Source organism: Chionomys nivalis, chromosome X (genome assembly GCF_950005125.1).
Source record: "Chionomys nivalis chromosome X, mChiNiv1.1, whole genome shotgun sequence".
NCBI classification, from domain to species: Eukaryota; Metazoa; Chordata; class Mammalia; order Rodentia; family Cricetidae; genus Chionomys; species Chionomys nivalis.
The window spans coordinates 69,151,584-69,165,175 of NC_080112.1; the positions used below are offsets into that span (position 1 = coordinate 69,151,584).

Genomic DNA, 13,592 nt, shown 5'->3' on the forward strand with positions numbered 1-13,592 from the left:
CATTTGAAATTGCTCTGATCAATCTGTAGACGCTGAGGATTGAAAACAAAACAACTAAGATTCTACCTCCAAAGGTAGAGCACCAGAAAGAACCCTTCAGCCTTCAGAGGAAGAAGCTAAGACAATACCAGCCAAGGAGCTGCTAGGTTGCAATTCAGGGGCAAGTGACGCTTTCCATGTGTAGTTCTCAAGGAAGAAAGTCCTCCCAGGAATGGTTCCTAGCAAACAAATGTGTCCTGATGGAATCTGTGGGTAATAGAGCCAGGCAGTGTAATGTGGAGGAATAGCATGTGTCAGTAAAGATGGAAGGAAGAAAGAAAGGAAGGAGGGAGGGAGGGAGGGAAGACCCATAAATTGATAAAAGAATGTATGACATCAAAAGCTAAGTGTGGTTGCACACCCTCTAATACCATCACTTGGAATAGGCAGGAGGATCAGAGTTCAGGCCAGCCTCATCTACATAACAAGTTTGAGGTCAACCTAGGCTACATGAAAACCCTTGTCTCTTAAAACCCCAAAATAAGGAGAGCCATCAACAACAGATTCTAATTAATACAATTCAATGATGTCACATTACTAAAAACGACAATGAAGACAAAGATTTAGTGTTCTTACTAACAACCATGTCTCCATAGCCTCAGGTTTTCTAATCTCTTTTGGTTCTTGTTGCATTTCCTTTAATATAATTCAGGGCAGCCAAAAAAGTCCCTGGATGTCCCAGATATTCTGACCATGGAAACTGCAAAACACTCTCACCATTTTAGTTCAGGTGAAACTAGACTCATTTTCTTTCTTCTTAAAAGGGCAAGAAAATAATATGAAACACAGATCTCTTACTCAAGTTTATTCTAAGTACAGACTGACCTCAATGATCCACTGCTTAAAAAAATCCTATTTTTCCAGGGTTCACATCCCACTGATCCCACTGGACCTGGCTTAAATTTAAGTATTTTCAGATGAATCTAAAAAGTAACACTATCAGGTCTAGTAGGATTGGTAGATAGGTGTGGGGGGCAACACACCTACTTGTCCACCTCTTTGGAGAAGAGGGTCATGGTCTCTCCTCAAGCCCAGAGTTCTTGCAAGGCGATGCAGCCTAGCTCTCTGGTTCCTATGCCTGTGTATTATCTACACGTCAATGACGTTCTAGAAAAGCGCCTGACTTCTGCACCGTGCCTAAACTCCTAAAATTCACTGGGGGGGGGGGACATTTAACACAATAAAGGAGGTGTGCTGGACAGCAAGTAACCTTTCATTTACCTAAAACTCTGACTTGAGTTTGGAAAGTACTTATCTAAAAGTTAGAGCTTCTGAGTGAGCATGGTAAGCCTACACCTATTATTTCAGCCGTCAGGAGTGGAGGCTACAGGATCAGGATGAGTTCAAGGCCAGCCTGGGCCATTTGTGAGTCTTGTCTAAAGTGAAGCAGAAGGAGCTGGAGGGATAGCTCAGCAGTTAAGAGCTCATACATCTTTTTCCAGAGGACCTAAGTTCAGTTCCCACACTCAAATCAAGCAGCTCACTCACGATTACCTGTAACTCCAACTCCAGTGGATCCAATACCTTCCTCTGGACTCCTTAGGCACCTATGTTCATGCTCACGTGCCCCCCACCACACACACAAAATCAAACATAAGAGAATTTTTTAAATGAAGCAAAACTAAATAAATAAACCAGGTTTGGTGGCTCAAGCCTTTAGTCACACACGCAGAAGGCAGAAGCAGACAAATCTCTGTAAATTAGAGGCCAAGCTGGTCTATATTACACGTTCCAGGACAACCAGGGCCACATAGTGAATCCTTGTCTCAAAATTAATTAGCTGATTAATTATTAATTAAGAAAAGTAGTGGTTCACATACAATAAAGTTTTGAGAAATGAATTATGGTGTAGCCATACAAGGAAATGTCATGTATGAAGCCATAGCAACATGAAATAATGTCACGGTATACCATTTCACACAAAACCGCTTACAAAATGGAATATGGGAGATGTATTTTAGTTAGCTGATTATTTTAAAAACTAACATTGAACTTTTTTATCATTGTTTCATTTATTGAACCTTTAATATGAACATATACATGAGCAAAGCACCGAGCCAAGGACTCTGCATGAGCTATTTTATACAAATGACAATTCTGTGATATGGGTCAATATTTAATCTTGACAGATGATGAAATGGAAGCGCTAAGCACTTAAGTCACTTACTTAAGTGAGAGCTCAAATACACATCTTGATATGTTGGACTCATGAATCCAAACTGAACAGTAATTTTATGTTGATGACCGCATTTATATAGGAAAAAATACTCAAGAAAAATAAACGCCAATATGTTTACAATTAATAGTAACTACTTGTGAAAGGTGAGGTTATTTGCATACTTTCCTGAGTACTCTGAAAATTGACCAATTTACACAGATTATTTCCATAATCAAAAAAAAAAGGAAATAAAATTTTAGTCATTTTATTTTCATGTGTATAGGTACCCTGCAGTGTATCTGTTAGCCATGTGTGAACCATGAAGGCCAGAGCACTGGATCCCCTGGAACTAGAGTTACAGATGGTTGTGAGTAGCCATGTGCATGATGGCAATCAAATCCAGGTCCTCTGGAAGAGTAGTCAGTGCTCTGAATCACTGAGCCATCTCTTCAGCCCCCATAAACTTTTATTTAAAAAGAAGCAAGAAGCCATTGTTCACAGCCTGTAGGCAGCAAGCTGCTGACGCATGAGGGAGTAACTTCATTATCACAGATCATTGTCTAAAATGAACAAATAGTATCTTGCGCATATATTGTTTCAAACAGATACAAATACAGTCATAATCTATGCACATAGCAGGCTCAGTGTGTCATGTGTTATTCAATTGATATTAAAAAACACACTTATTATCACATGGAGGTCCATGAAGTTTTATATACAAAAATACTAATGCCAGGGGGTGGGATCTGGTACTAAATGTAACATATATACCAATAAACTTTCTGTAGTTTGTCTTCTAAACAATTTGCCTTCTATTTTTTTTCTGGGGGGACAGGAGGAAATAGAAATGAATACTGAGACTTCACACATTATTAAAAAGTTAAGCTAATGGGAAGTAGAAAAAGACAAGATCTCCTAAGTAAATTGGGAGCATGGGGACCTTGGGGGAGGGTCAAAGGGGAGGGGAGAGGCAGGGAAGGGAGCAGAGAAAAATTCAATAAAAAATGCTAAGCTAGGAGGCTGGCTTCCTGGAGAAAATAATCTACAAGGATGAGAAGAGTGTGGGCAGGAGGTGATGTAGGACATTCTCTTCTGGAAAGCAGAGTGCCAAGGACGAGGCTTCAGCCTGAATCCCAGCTGACATCACAACCTCAGCAGAGCAGCTGCTCAGCAATACCTACCACTTGCCCTGGAGCCAGCCTAGTTTCTAGGCCTGGAGGTAGAGGAGGGCACTCTGGGATAAGGGGAAGCAAAGCACATGGAACTTTCCTTAATATCAAACTGCCACAAAGGTCAGTTGGCACCTGCCTTCCTCTCTTGCATTCTTTCCTCTCCCCGGTGGAAATAGGTCCTTTGCTTTCTCTATTACTGTGCGTCTTATTGTTACCCATCGAAGTCCCCAAAACAAACGCCTCCATAGGATTTCAGCGATCTCATTACACATAAGCGATCATCCGGTCACAGAAATCAAAAATAAAACACTCAAGATTGTGCACTTGACATCCATGGCCTAGAATTTGCCAGACATTGAGAATAGTCACACTACTGGGTATGTAGTTCAGTCGTTGAGCACGTGACCAGCATTCTCAAATTTCCTGGGTTCAGTACCCAGCAAAACACACACACACACACACACACACACACACACACACATTTTTGTTTTGTTTTGTTTTTGAGACAGGGTTTCTCTGTAGCTTTGGAACCTGTCCTGGAACTAGCTCTTGTAGACCAGGCTGGCCTCGAACTCACAGATATCCACCTGCCTCTGCCTGCTGAGTGCTGGGATTAAAGGCGTGCACCACCACCGCCCGGCCCCACACTTTTAAAATAAACAGACTTGAGGCTCACACTTCTAACGCCAACATTCAGGAAGCGGTGGGGTTTCTGTGGCCAGCCTGGCTTACATAGAGACTTCTAAGCCAGCCAGGGTGATATAAAACAAAATGGGACTTGAACTCTTCAAATGTGCCAACATCAAGAAAGGCCAGGGGAGACCAGGAGAGTGTAAATAAAAGGAGACCGTGATTAGGGGGAATGTGGAATCTTAACGGGATCCTGGAACAGAAGACGGACACCAGCGAAAAAGCAGTCACAATTCAAGTAAAACCTGGAGTACAGTTAACAGAGATTCTCCAGTGTGGATTTCTTCATTTTAACAACAGTCCCTGATTACACAGCACACTCAACAACAGAGAAGGCGAGCTGGGTGGAGGGTGGAGGAGGCTCTCTGTACTGTTCTGTAACACCATTAGAAATCTAGTCGCTCCAGAATAGAAGGCTAAAAAGAAGAAAACTTCAATTTTAAAATTTAGCACTTAAATCACATCTGGACAGGTGGCCCATGGAAAATCATGAAGAGGATGACTCCGGCTTTCCGGATAATGGTTGCTTGGAGAGGAGAAAGAAGATTGGGGTGGTAATGGGCCACGTGGAGAGGGGCTGAGCCAAATGGAAAAGTTCTACGTCTTCACCTAATGGTGGCTGCCTGGTGTTATCAGATAATAATTCATTAAGCCATACGTTTATTTAAGTGATTTTGTCTCTGGTTTTACTTTACCGAGAGAGAGTGAGAGCGGCACAATAGCCCAATATAACCAGGGAATCTTGTTTAGAGCTAACTAGAAAGACGCTTGCGTGTGTATTGAACATCAGATAGTGTTAGGGAATCGGTACGTTTGTTAAGGGTGACGGGGTAAGTGGCACTGCCGAAGAAGTCATTTGCGGTTTTACATCTGCATAAAGAAGGCCTTAGTGACAACATGGCATGGTGTCACATGGTGGTTGTCAAATACTCCTCCCAGACAAGCAGACAGATGAAACAAGCATGTCAAAATGTTAATAGTTGGGTTTTTGTTTGTTTGTTTGTTTGTTTGTTTTTTTGTTTGTTTTTCTGGTGCTTGGGTTCACACAAGAGTTAGCAATAAATACAAAGACGAGTATGTGCTCCAGTCTCTACTGGTGTGCACCTGCAGGGAAAGTGTGAGACTGCGCAGCCTAGCGTCGGGTTGCTTGAGGGCAACAGAGATCCAACTCCAGGTGTCCCTCACCCTAGAGCCCCCAGAATATTCCTCCCACCAGCTAATTCCTGCAGTGTACGCCTTCTGTGGTCTGAGTGGCCTGTGAGAGAGTTGCCCCCTCTCTGGATATCTGTCACTTAGGCTGGATGACAGTTCTGTTCTCCTTTCTTCATCCTGATGTCCCCATAGTCACAGAAAAGAGTCAAAGGGCGGGGGTGGGGCTAGACCTGCGAGGGCAGTCCCCAGGGCTATTGAACAGGCCTCTGCAGTGGGTGGGAGGAGGGAGTTATGGAAAAGAGGGGAGAGGGCAAGTGTCAGCTCTTCATAGCCTCATCAGTCACTATTAGGTGAGCTTGCAGAGGCTGGTGGCACCGTTCATTGGAACAGGCTCTGGGACCCTTACCTCCCTCAGGCACCTGGGCATAATGCCTTGCTCTAAGAAGCCTGATTACTTACAGAGTTTGAGCCTCCTGCAGTGGCCCTTGAGCTACCTTGCCATCTGTGAGTACTGAACCAAGAGTGCCCAGCAAGAAGCCAACCCAAGGAGGCAGGGCCAGACCTGGGGGATGTTCTTATGGTCTTGGGAAGTCTCATTCTTAGTCTTTTGATTGACTTAGAGAGTTGAGCCATGGAGTCTTGTACCTTGAATGGAAAGGAAGCGATGAAGGCCCAGGGCACAGTGGGAAAAGACAGGAGTGGGGAGCAGTCCCAATAGATATGAATGTGCCAGTCAATTGCAGCTGCTCCTTAACCTGCACTACCTATAGACGGCAAATGTGCTTACAGGCGTTTCCTGCCACATGGAATCGCACAGGGGAACAGCTAGCATTGTAGGCTTAGACAAGTGGGGCCTGTGGAGCTTTTGTTTCTTTGTTTGTCCTCTTGATGGCCCTTGTTGTTGTTTTGTTGCTGGGTTGGTTGGATTTTATGAGAGAAGTCCGTGTTCACTGTGGTCTCTGTCTCATTATCGTCTTGTCTCAGCTTTCTGAGTGCTAGAATTGCAGGTGTGTGTCCGCATGCCCAGCTATTGAGCCAGCATTTGAGCCATAGAGTTTGCTACTCTGAGAGTGGAGAGGTAGTGTTGAGTGAAAGACCGTGGCAGGAATGTTGGATGGGCAAGAAGACAAGAACAGTGGGGAAGAAACAGTATGGGAATGAGGATGTTGGCTGGGAATGGTCAAGGAAGAGATGGGGAGTATGAGGACAAAGGAAGGTCGGCCCATACCTAACACAGATTCTGGGATGATGGATACAAAGGGAGACAGGAGACAGGCAGGGGGGGATGATAGCTGAATGTGAGCAGTTGATAAAAAGCTTGTTCCAGGCACAGAGCCAGAGTACAGGGATGGGGACTAGACAGAGAGTCAGAGGAACAGGATGAGAGGTAGGAGGAGAACTGGGGATTGCATATGGTAGATGATAGAAAAAATTTCCGAAGGATAAATGTCGGGACCTAGGCTGTGCTGAAGTCCAGGATCAGAACATGGGCGTGGCTGAGTTCTGCTGCCAGTACAAATATGGCCTTGCCTACTCTTCCCTCAGTTTGGATCCTGCAGCCATTGTTCTTTGGCCTGCTGTTCACACCCTTGTGGCTGCTGCCAACACTTTACTTTGTCTGGTTACTCCTGGACTGGAAGACTCCAAATCAAGGTAGGACTCGCGGACCTGGGAAAAAGAATGTTCCACCATGGCCTATAAGCCCACTTGTGGGAGGGTCCCACTCACCATGCCGCAGACCTCCCTTCCAAATTCTCGGAGGCTCAAATGCCAGGCAGCTGGAACCATTCTGGAATGTCTTCCTTTCCTACCTCTGTAGCAGAGACGTGGTCCTCCACGGCGCTAGGGAATCCCTGGATGACTGAGAGGTGTGGAATAGCAATACTAACGCCATCCTCTACTGGCCCTTTTGTCTCAGGTGGCAGGCGTTCAGCCTGGGTAAGAAACTGGTATGTCTGGACCCACATCAGGGACTATTTCCCTATTACAGTAAGTATCCCTTCCCCAGTGTCCCTCTCAACACTCAAAACACAGACATTATATCGAATAACTAGCATTCTCCATAAGAAAACTGGGCATCTTGGCAAAGTGTCAGCTCTGGCTGGATTACAGCATGGTCTTCTGTACTTTGCTGGGATATTTTGGACGCTCTTGGCACGACTGCCTTATGATACAGGCTGAGTGAAAGTGTATTCAATTTAACAAAAGCGATTCAAAAATTTCCACTAACCACATGTTTGGGCCTCAAAGAAGTAACAACAACGTGATTCTTCATGAGCAAGGCGCTCACATCTGATGGCAAGAATGGGTAAGTGCGTAATTAGAATCTGGTACGAGACACAGAAGTGATTCTGGTGAAGGCTAGCCAGGAAATGCTTCACAGCTGTGGCAGTATCCAAGCCGTGCTTTCAGTGTTCACAGAAAGCTACCCAGGCAGATGCTGGAGGCAGGTGAAGGAGAACACCGCAGAGCGGAGGTCTAGAGACGGGCTGCTCTGAGGCTCCTCTGGGTAATCTTTAAAGTCGATGACAAACTCAGCCAGTATCTGGATTTTTAAAATATATTTCTTTTTATTTGTGTGTGAGCATTTTGCATGCATGCATGCATGTAAGCAAACAACATACATTCAGTGCCTGAGGAGACTAGAAGGGAACACTGGAGACCCTAGAACTGGAGTTACAGGTGGTTGTGAGTAACCACATGGGCGCTGGGGCCTCTGCAAGTGCAGCAAATGCTCCTAACTGCTGAGCCAGCTCTTCAGCCCGAGTCCTGATTTTTCTCAAGAGGAGCTTCCTGACCATGACATCTAATACAACATTGCACAAAGAAAATGATAATGTGCATAAAGCTCTCCTGGATACCGATGACTGAAACTGCTTGAATCCACAAGCAAGAGAAGAGGCTCATTAGTCTCAGTTGCCCTGGATCCTGTCTTGTCATCCCAGGGCTGTGGGGATCAAAGTCCAGGCTTCTTGAAAGCCTTGTGTGCTTTGTCTGTTGTTAGGCAACTGTTTCAGAGAATACCCAAATCCCTGGTATGTCTTCACCTTGTTGCTCCATGTGTGCTCATTCTCTCTCTATGCTGTTTGTTTCCATGGTTGCAGATCCGGAAGACAAAGGACCTGTCACCTTCACACAACTACATCATGGGGGTCCATCCCCATGGTCTCCTGACCTTCGGCGCCTTCTGCAACTTCTGCACTGAGGCCACAGGCTTCTCGGAGACCTTCCCAGGCATCACTCCTCACTTGGCCACGCTGTCCTGGTTCTTCAAGATCCCCATTATTCGGGACTACCTCATGGCCAAAGGTGCTTCTGGTCATACTCGCTGGAGTTTCTGGGCCATTTCACTGTAGCTGCTTCATACCATGCATGCTTTAAGCCTCTTCTCCCTACGCTGCACCGTTCCTTTGCCCTACAATCACAGTGTGAAGGCTTATGCCCTGGGCTGAACCTATCCAGACTTAAATCTTGGCTCTGTTGCTTGCTGTAAAATCACATGCAAATTAGCTTGGCGGTGGTGACTCAAGTCTTTAATCGCAGCCCGTGGGAGGCAGAGGCAGGTGGGTCTCTGTGAGTTCGAGGCCAGCCTGGTCTACAGAGTGAGTTCTAGGACTGATTCCATAGTTACTGGAAACCCTGTCTCAAGAAACAAAAACAAAGACAAAGATCATAGGCAAATTAGCTAATTTTCTAGCAGACTCAGCTTCCTCACCTGAAAAATAAGTGCTGAAATAGTACGACGATTTAATGAGAATTCTCTTAAATCTCTTAAATAAGTGTTCAACATAATACCTGGTACAGAGTATGTGTTCAATGAACAATAGGTATTGCTATTCATGGACTGAAAAGGGTGGAATCAGAATTGTGATTCAGAAAGTTAGATTTATCCCACTAAAAACCACCCTGCTGTAGCTTCCGATTGACCTTGCCTTCAAGTGAAATGTGTTCTCTCTGCTTACTGCCTTCTCTTCCCCACACTTCTGTCCTATCTCCTTGAGCTTTTCCTCCTGTGAGCCATGGGAACCCAGAAACCAGTTTACTCTCTCTGACATTTGCTCCTCTCCTCATGTCTGTGCCCGCTCTGCCCTTGATTCTCTCTAGGAGTGTGTTCTGTGAGCCAGCCAGCCATCGACTACCTGCTGAGCCATGGCACTGGAAACCTCGTGGGCATCGTTGTGGGAGGAGTGGGAGAGGCCCTGCAGAGTGTGCCTAACACCACCACCCTCCTCCTCCAGAAGCGCAAAGGGTTTGTGCGCACAGCTCTCCGACACGGGTAGGTCCCCCCCACAGGAGGAGCAGGGGTCCCTTTCTGCTCATTATCCTGTAGGCTGTGGCAAACTGAGTACCACTTGAGTTTGCCCTCTAAGAACTTAGGTCTGAGGAGGAGAGATGACTGTAGTTTTTTTTTTTTTTTTTAAGCTTTAGGCCATCTGCTTCCTCTCAGTGAGTTTCCTTCCAGTTCCCAGGAAGTCAGACCACGAACTCTAGTGCAATGTCCAGGGCAGTTAGACTCAGGATAACATCAATTAAGTCCACATTTCTCTGTGACTAGCAGATAGTCCACATTTGTCTGTGGATAGTAAGTGCAAGGGACACTACATAACAAAGAGTTTATGCGAAGAGCTGGAGTCTGGAACCTGATTGAAAATCCTGGCTCCAGGAGGCTTGAACTGTAGTTCTGAGGTAGAGCAACTGGCTAACATGCATGAGACTCTAGGTTCCATCCCAGCGCCAGATAAGTAGTAATAATAATAATAATAATATCCCTGGATGTATGGCTTACCATGCATATTGGGACTGCATTTTGAGCCTTGGGATCTTCATCTTCCTGATACAGCTGCTGATCATTGTTCCTCCTGCATGGGATGACTGGGCTTCACAGCTCCAACAGACTTTTAACTTATGATCCCCCTGCCTCAGCTTCATGAGTAGCTTCGATTATAGATTTAAGCCCCCAGGTCCAGTGAGTTATGAATGAATTCAGTCATAAAATACCTACCATGTACCTTGCACACATGGGGGGTGTTAAATGTTAGGTGCACTGTCTTGAGAAAGAAAGGAAAAAGGGAGCTGGTGTCTGGAGTGATCGGAAGCCTAGCAGTTCAGTGGTCTAGTTCACTGGACTCAGAGGCACTTGTCTGCTGCATACTCAGGGAGGACACAAACCTGTCTTTAACCTCCCCTCAGGTGCCTATCAGTCCGAACTATAATATACAGGGAGAACTCCGAGTTGGCCAGGAGACCTGGGTTCTGGTCTAGGACCTGCTACTCTCTGACTACCTGTACAGTCTTCTCTTTTATGGGCCTGGGCTCTGGTTTCCCCACCATGTCCTCTGTGTTATGAAGAACCAATCAAGTAACACACACCAAATTGTTGTGTTCTGTTTTTCTCAGACATGGGCTGTAAGGAGCCTTAGTTTTTTTGTTCTTTGTTTGTTTTTGTTTTTTTCTAGAGCATCCACTGTTCACGGTGGGCTCTTATGGCCTTTAGAAAAGAAACAATACTCCAGTCCCATGACCCAAGGACAGACAGACTACCTTCTGATTGTTCTCCTTGGGGAGGGGCATTTCAAATATGTGTATATATCCACTTACCCGTATCCTGTGATTTCTCTAACAGAAAGTTAGATGTTTCATTCTCGACACCCATAGGAAGTTGGTCACCATGTGGGTCTCTTCCAAGCTCTTCTTTCCTGTCTGGATCTCTGTGTCTTGCCTTGGGAATCTAGGCTAGAGTTAATACTCTCATTGTCCTGGAAATTCTCAAGACAGGGCATACCAAATAGGGGACCCTATGAAGTGCAAAAAGAATGAATTAGGCCTCTAGCATTGCATCTTAATGGAAGAGTGCCTGGCCTTAAAAGTCCTTCCAGCATGGTCTCCACAATAGCCTGTGTCTGAGAAATGAAGATTTTCCTACAGAGCTCATCTGGTCCCTACTTTCACGTTTGGAGAAACCGAGGTATATGACCAAGTGCTGTTTCATGAGGAGAGCTGGATGTACAAGTTCCAAAGCTTCTTCCGCCGGATCTTTGGTTTCTATTTCTGTGTCTTCTATGGACAAGGCTTCAATCAAGGTTCCTTGGGACTCCTACCATACCACAAGCCCATTGTCACTATAGGTCAGTGCTGCTCTCAGCCTCGGGGCCATCTAAGCTCTTTCTCCCATCTATGTAGCTGCATCTTACCCCTCCTCCACCAAATAAGAGGGCAGCAGAGTGGGGGAAGCTGAGAACTGACAGGAGTGGCCCTAGAAAGAAGAGGAGGGTGGAAAAAATGAGGGTTCTGGCACGTTCACTCTTCGTTTTTTTTTTGTTTTTTTTTTCATCTCTTTTGACAGTTGGGGAGCCTTTGCCCCTGCCCCGTATTGAAAACCCGAGCCCAGAGATGGTGAACAAATACCATGCGCTCTACGTGGATGCCCTACACAAGCTGTTTGACCAGCATAAGGTCCAGCACGGCTGCTCCAACACCCAGAAGCTCCTTTTCTTGTGATTGAAGAGACTCCCTTGAGAGCACCTGCTTTGGAGAGAATCAGAGTCCTGGGAAAGCAAGACGAAGGAGGCTGTGCGCATGCTCAGCGAGGGGACATTAAGAGCTCCTTTCTGACAACAGTACTGCCCCTGCCCACACCCCCACAGGAGTTGTCCCTGAGGAGTTCCACCCACTCAGCCTTCAGAGGGGAGCATCCTGAGGGGACATCCTTCTATTCCCGGGCCTTGCTGAACTTGAAACCCTAGATCCTGAAGAACTCAAACGATGACCAAGCAGTTACCACTCCAGTTTTTAAAAATCTTAATAAAACATTTAAATTAATATGTACTTTGCATCCCATAAATTTAGCCCGTTTGACGTGCAAAGTCCAGCAGTGGCTAGTATCTCCAGACAGATGTACAACGACCACCGCCAGCTGTTTTGGGATACTTTCAAGCACCACTAGAAACCCAGTACACACCGCAGTCACTGCCCGCTGCCTCAGCAGCTGGCAGTTACTAATGTCCCTTGTCCCTAAGGCAGTGCCAGTCTGAACATTTCCTAGAAATGGAACAAAATGGCATATGTTATTTCATGATTGGCTTCTTTCTTTCAGCATATTTTCAAGGTTCCTCCGTATTATAGCATGCAACAGTGTTCCATTCTCTGTGGCTGAATAACGGTCTATTATGGATGACCCGCGTTTTGTTGATCCAGTCATCAGCGGAAGGACAACTCTTTTGTCCCACTTTTCAGCTACTATGAACAAATATTCGTGTACAATTTTAAAAATTATCTTCTGTCCTCAAATACAAAGGCTTACTTCCTCACCACTGCCAAGCGTGATTTTAGACAGACAAAAGGTGCCTTACTGGAGATCAGTTCTCCGCTGACATTTATTTTCCTTAAAATGGTCCCGGCCTATCTTAATCATTACAAAATTCTATCTATAACTTGTTTTTTCTAAAAGTTGTACTCTGATTTATTTTCCTGGCTTTTTTTTGTTTGTTTGTTTTTTGTTTGTTTGAGATGCTATCTCACATAGCCCAGGCTGCCCACAAACTTGCTAGATGTCAGAGGATGAACTTGAACTTCTTATCCTCCTGCCTCTATCTCTGAAATGCTGAGATTACGTGAGTGTGCCACCACACCTGGTTTATGTGTGCTAAGAATGGAATCCAGGGCCTAGAACATGCTATGTACATGGGAACAGGATACCTGTGTTTCATGCTACCATCTGCAGCTCCTGAATTGTGGGAAGTTTTAAAAAGGAAATAAAAACAGAGATGTCTCTTACTTCAGAAAAAAACAGCAAGAGGCACTTTGAGAGCCCGGAGAGATAGCACCGTGGTTAAGAGTACATGTTGCTATTGCAGAGAGAGAGGAACCCAAATTTGGTTCCCAGAACCCACATTAGGCAACTCCACAAGCTTCCCTGTAACTCCAGCTCCAGGGAAGTCAGCACTCTCTTCTGGCCTCCTCCAGCCCTTCACTCACACTCACAAAGCCACATACATCCAGATAAAAATAAGACACATTTTCAAATTCACCAAATACCCCAAAGTTAAGGGCCCATTTGAATTTCTTTTCTTTTTGCCTTTGCTTGACTCTTTACTGTTCCACCTTCTCTTATTTTACATAATTTTGGGTCTATTTCTAACCCAGACTTCCCGTGTAAGCAATAGTCAAATGGACCCAATTTCCCAGTCCCCATCAAACACCTTCCACTCATCCCTGTCTCAAGCAAGTCATCGCCTTCCTCCAAATTCCCATTGTGTCCCCAAGTCATACCAAATTTACTACCTTTTCTTAATCCAACAAGCCCCTCCTCTCCTCTACTACCATAATCTAGACAAAGATTTTACCAAAATTCATTGACTATTGCTATTCCTTCTAGTAAAATC

General features: G+C 45.2%; 1 protein-coding gene across 1 annotated transcript; it reads left to right on the plus strand.

Moving 5' to 3' along the window:
- The first annotated feature begins 5,639 nt into the window (after positions 1 to 5,639).
- Awat1 (acyl-CoA wax alcohol acyltransferase 1) lies at positions 5,640 to 11,709 on the plus strand. The gene is made up of 7 exons (XM_057760534.1): positions 5,640 to 5,715; positions 6,757 to 6,864; positions 7,130 to 7,200; positions 8,316 to 8,520; positions 9,316 to 9,487; positions 11,137 to 11,336; positions 11,555 to 11,709. Exons 1-7 carry the CDS (start codon positions 5,640 to 5,642, stop codon positions 11,707 to 11,709), a joined length of 987 nt encoding a protein of 328 aa, XP_057616517.1.
- Positions 11,710 to 13,592: the final 1,883 nt, after the last annotated feature.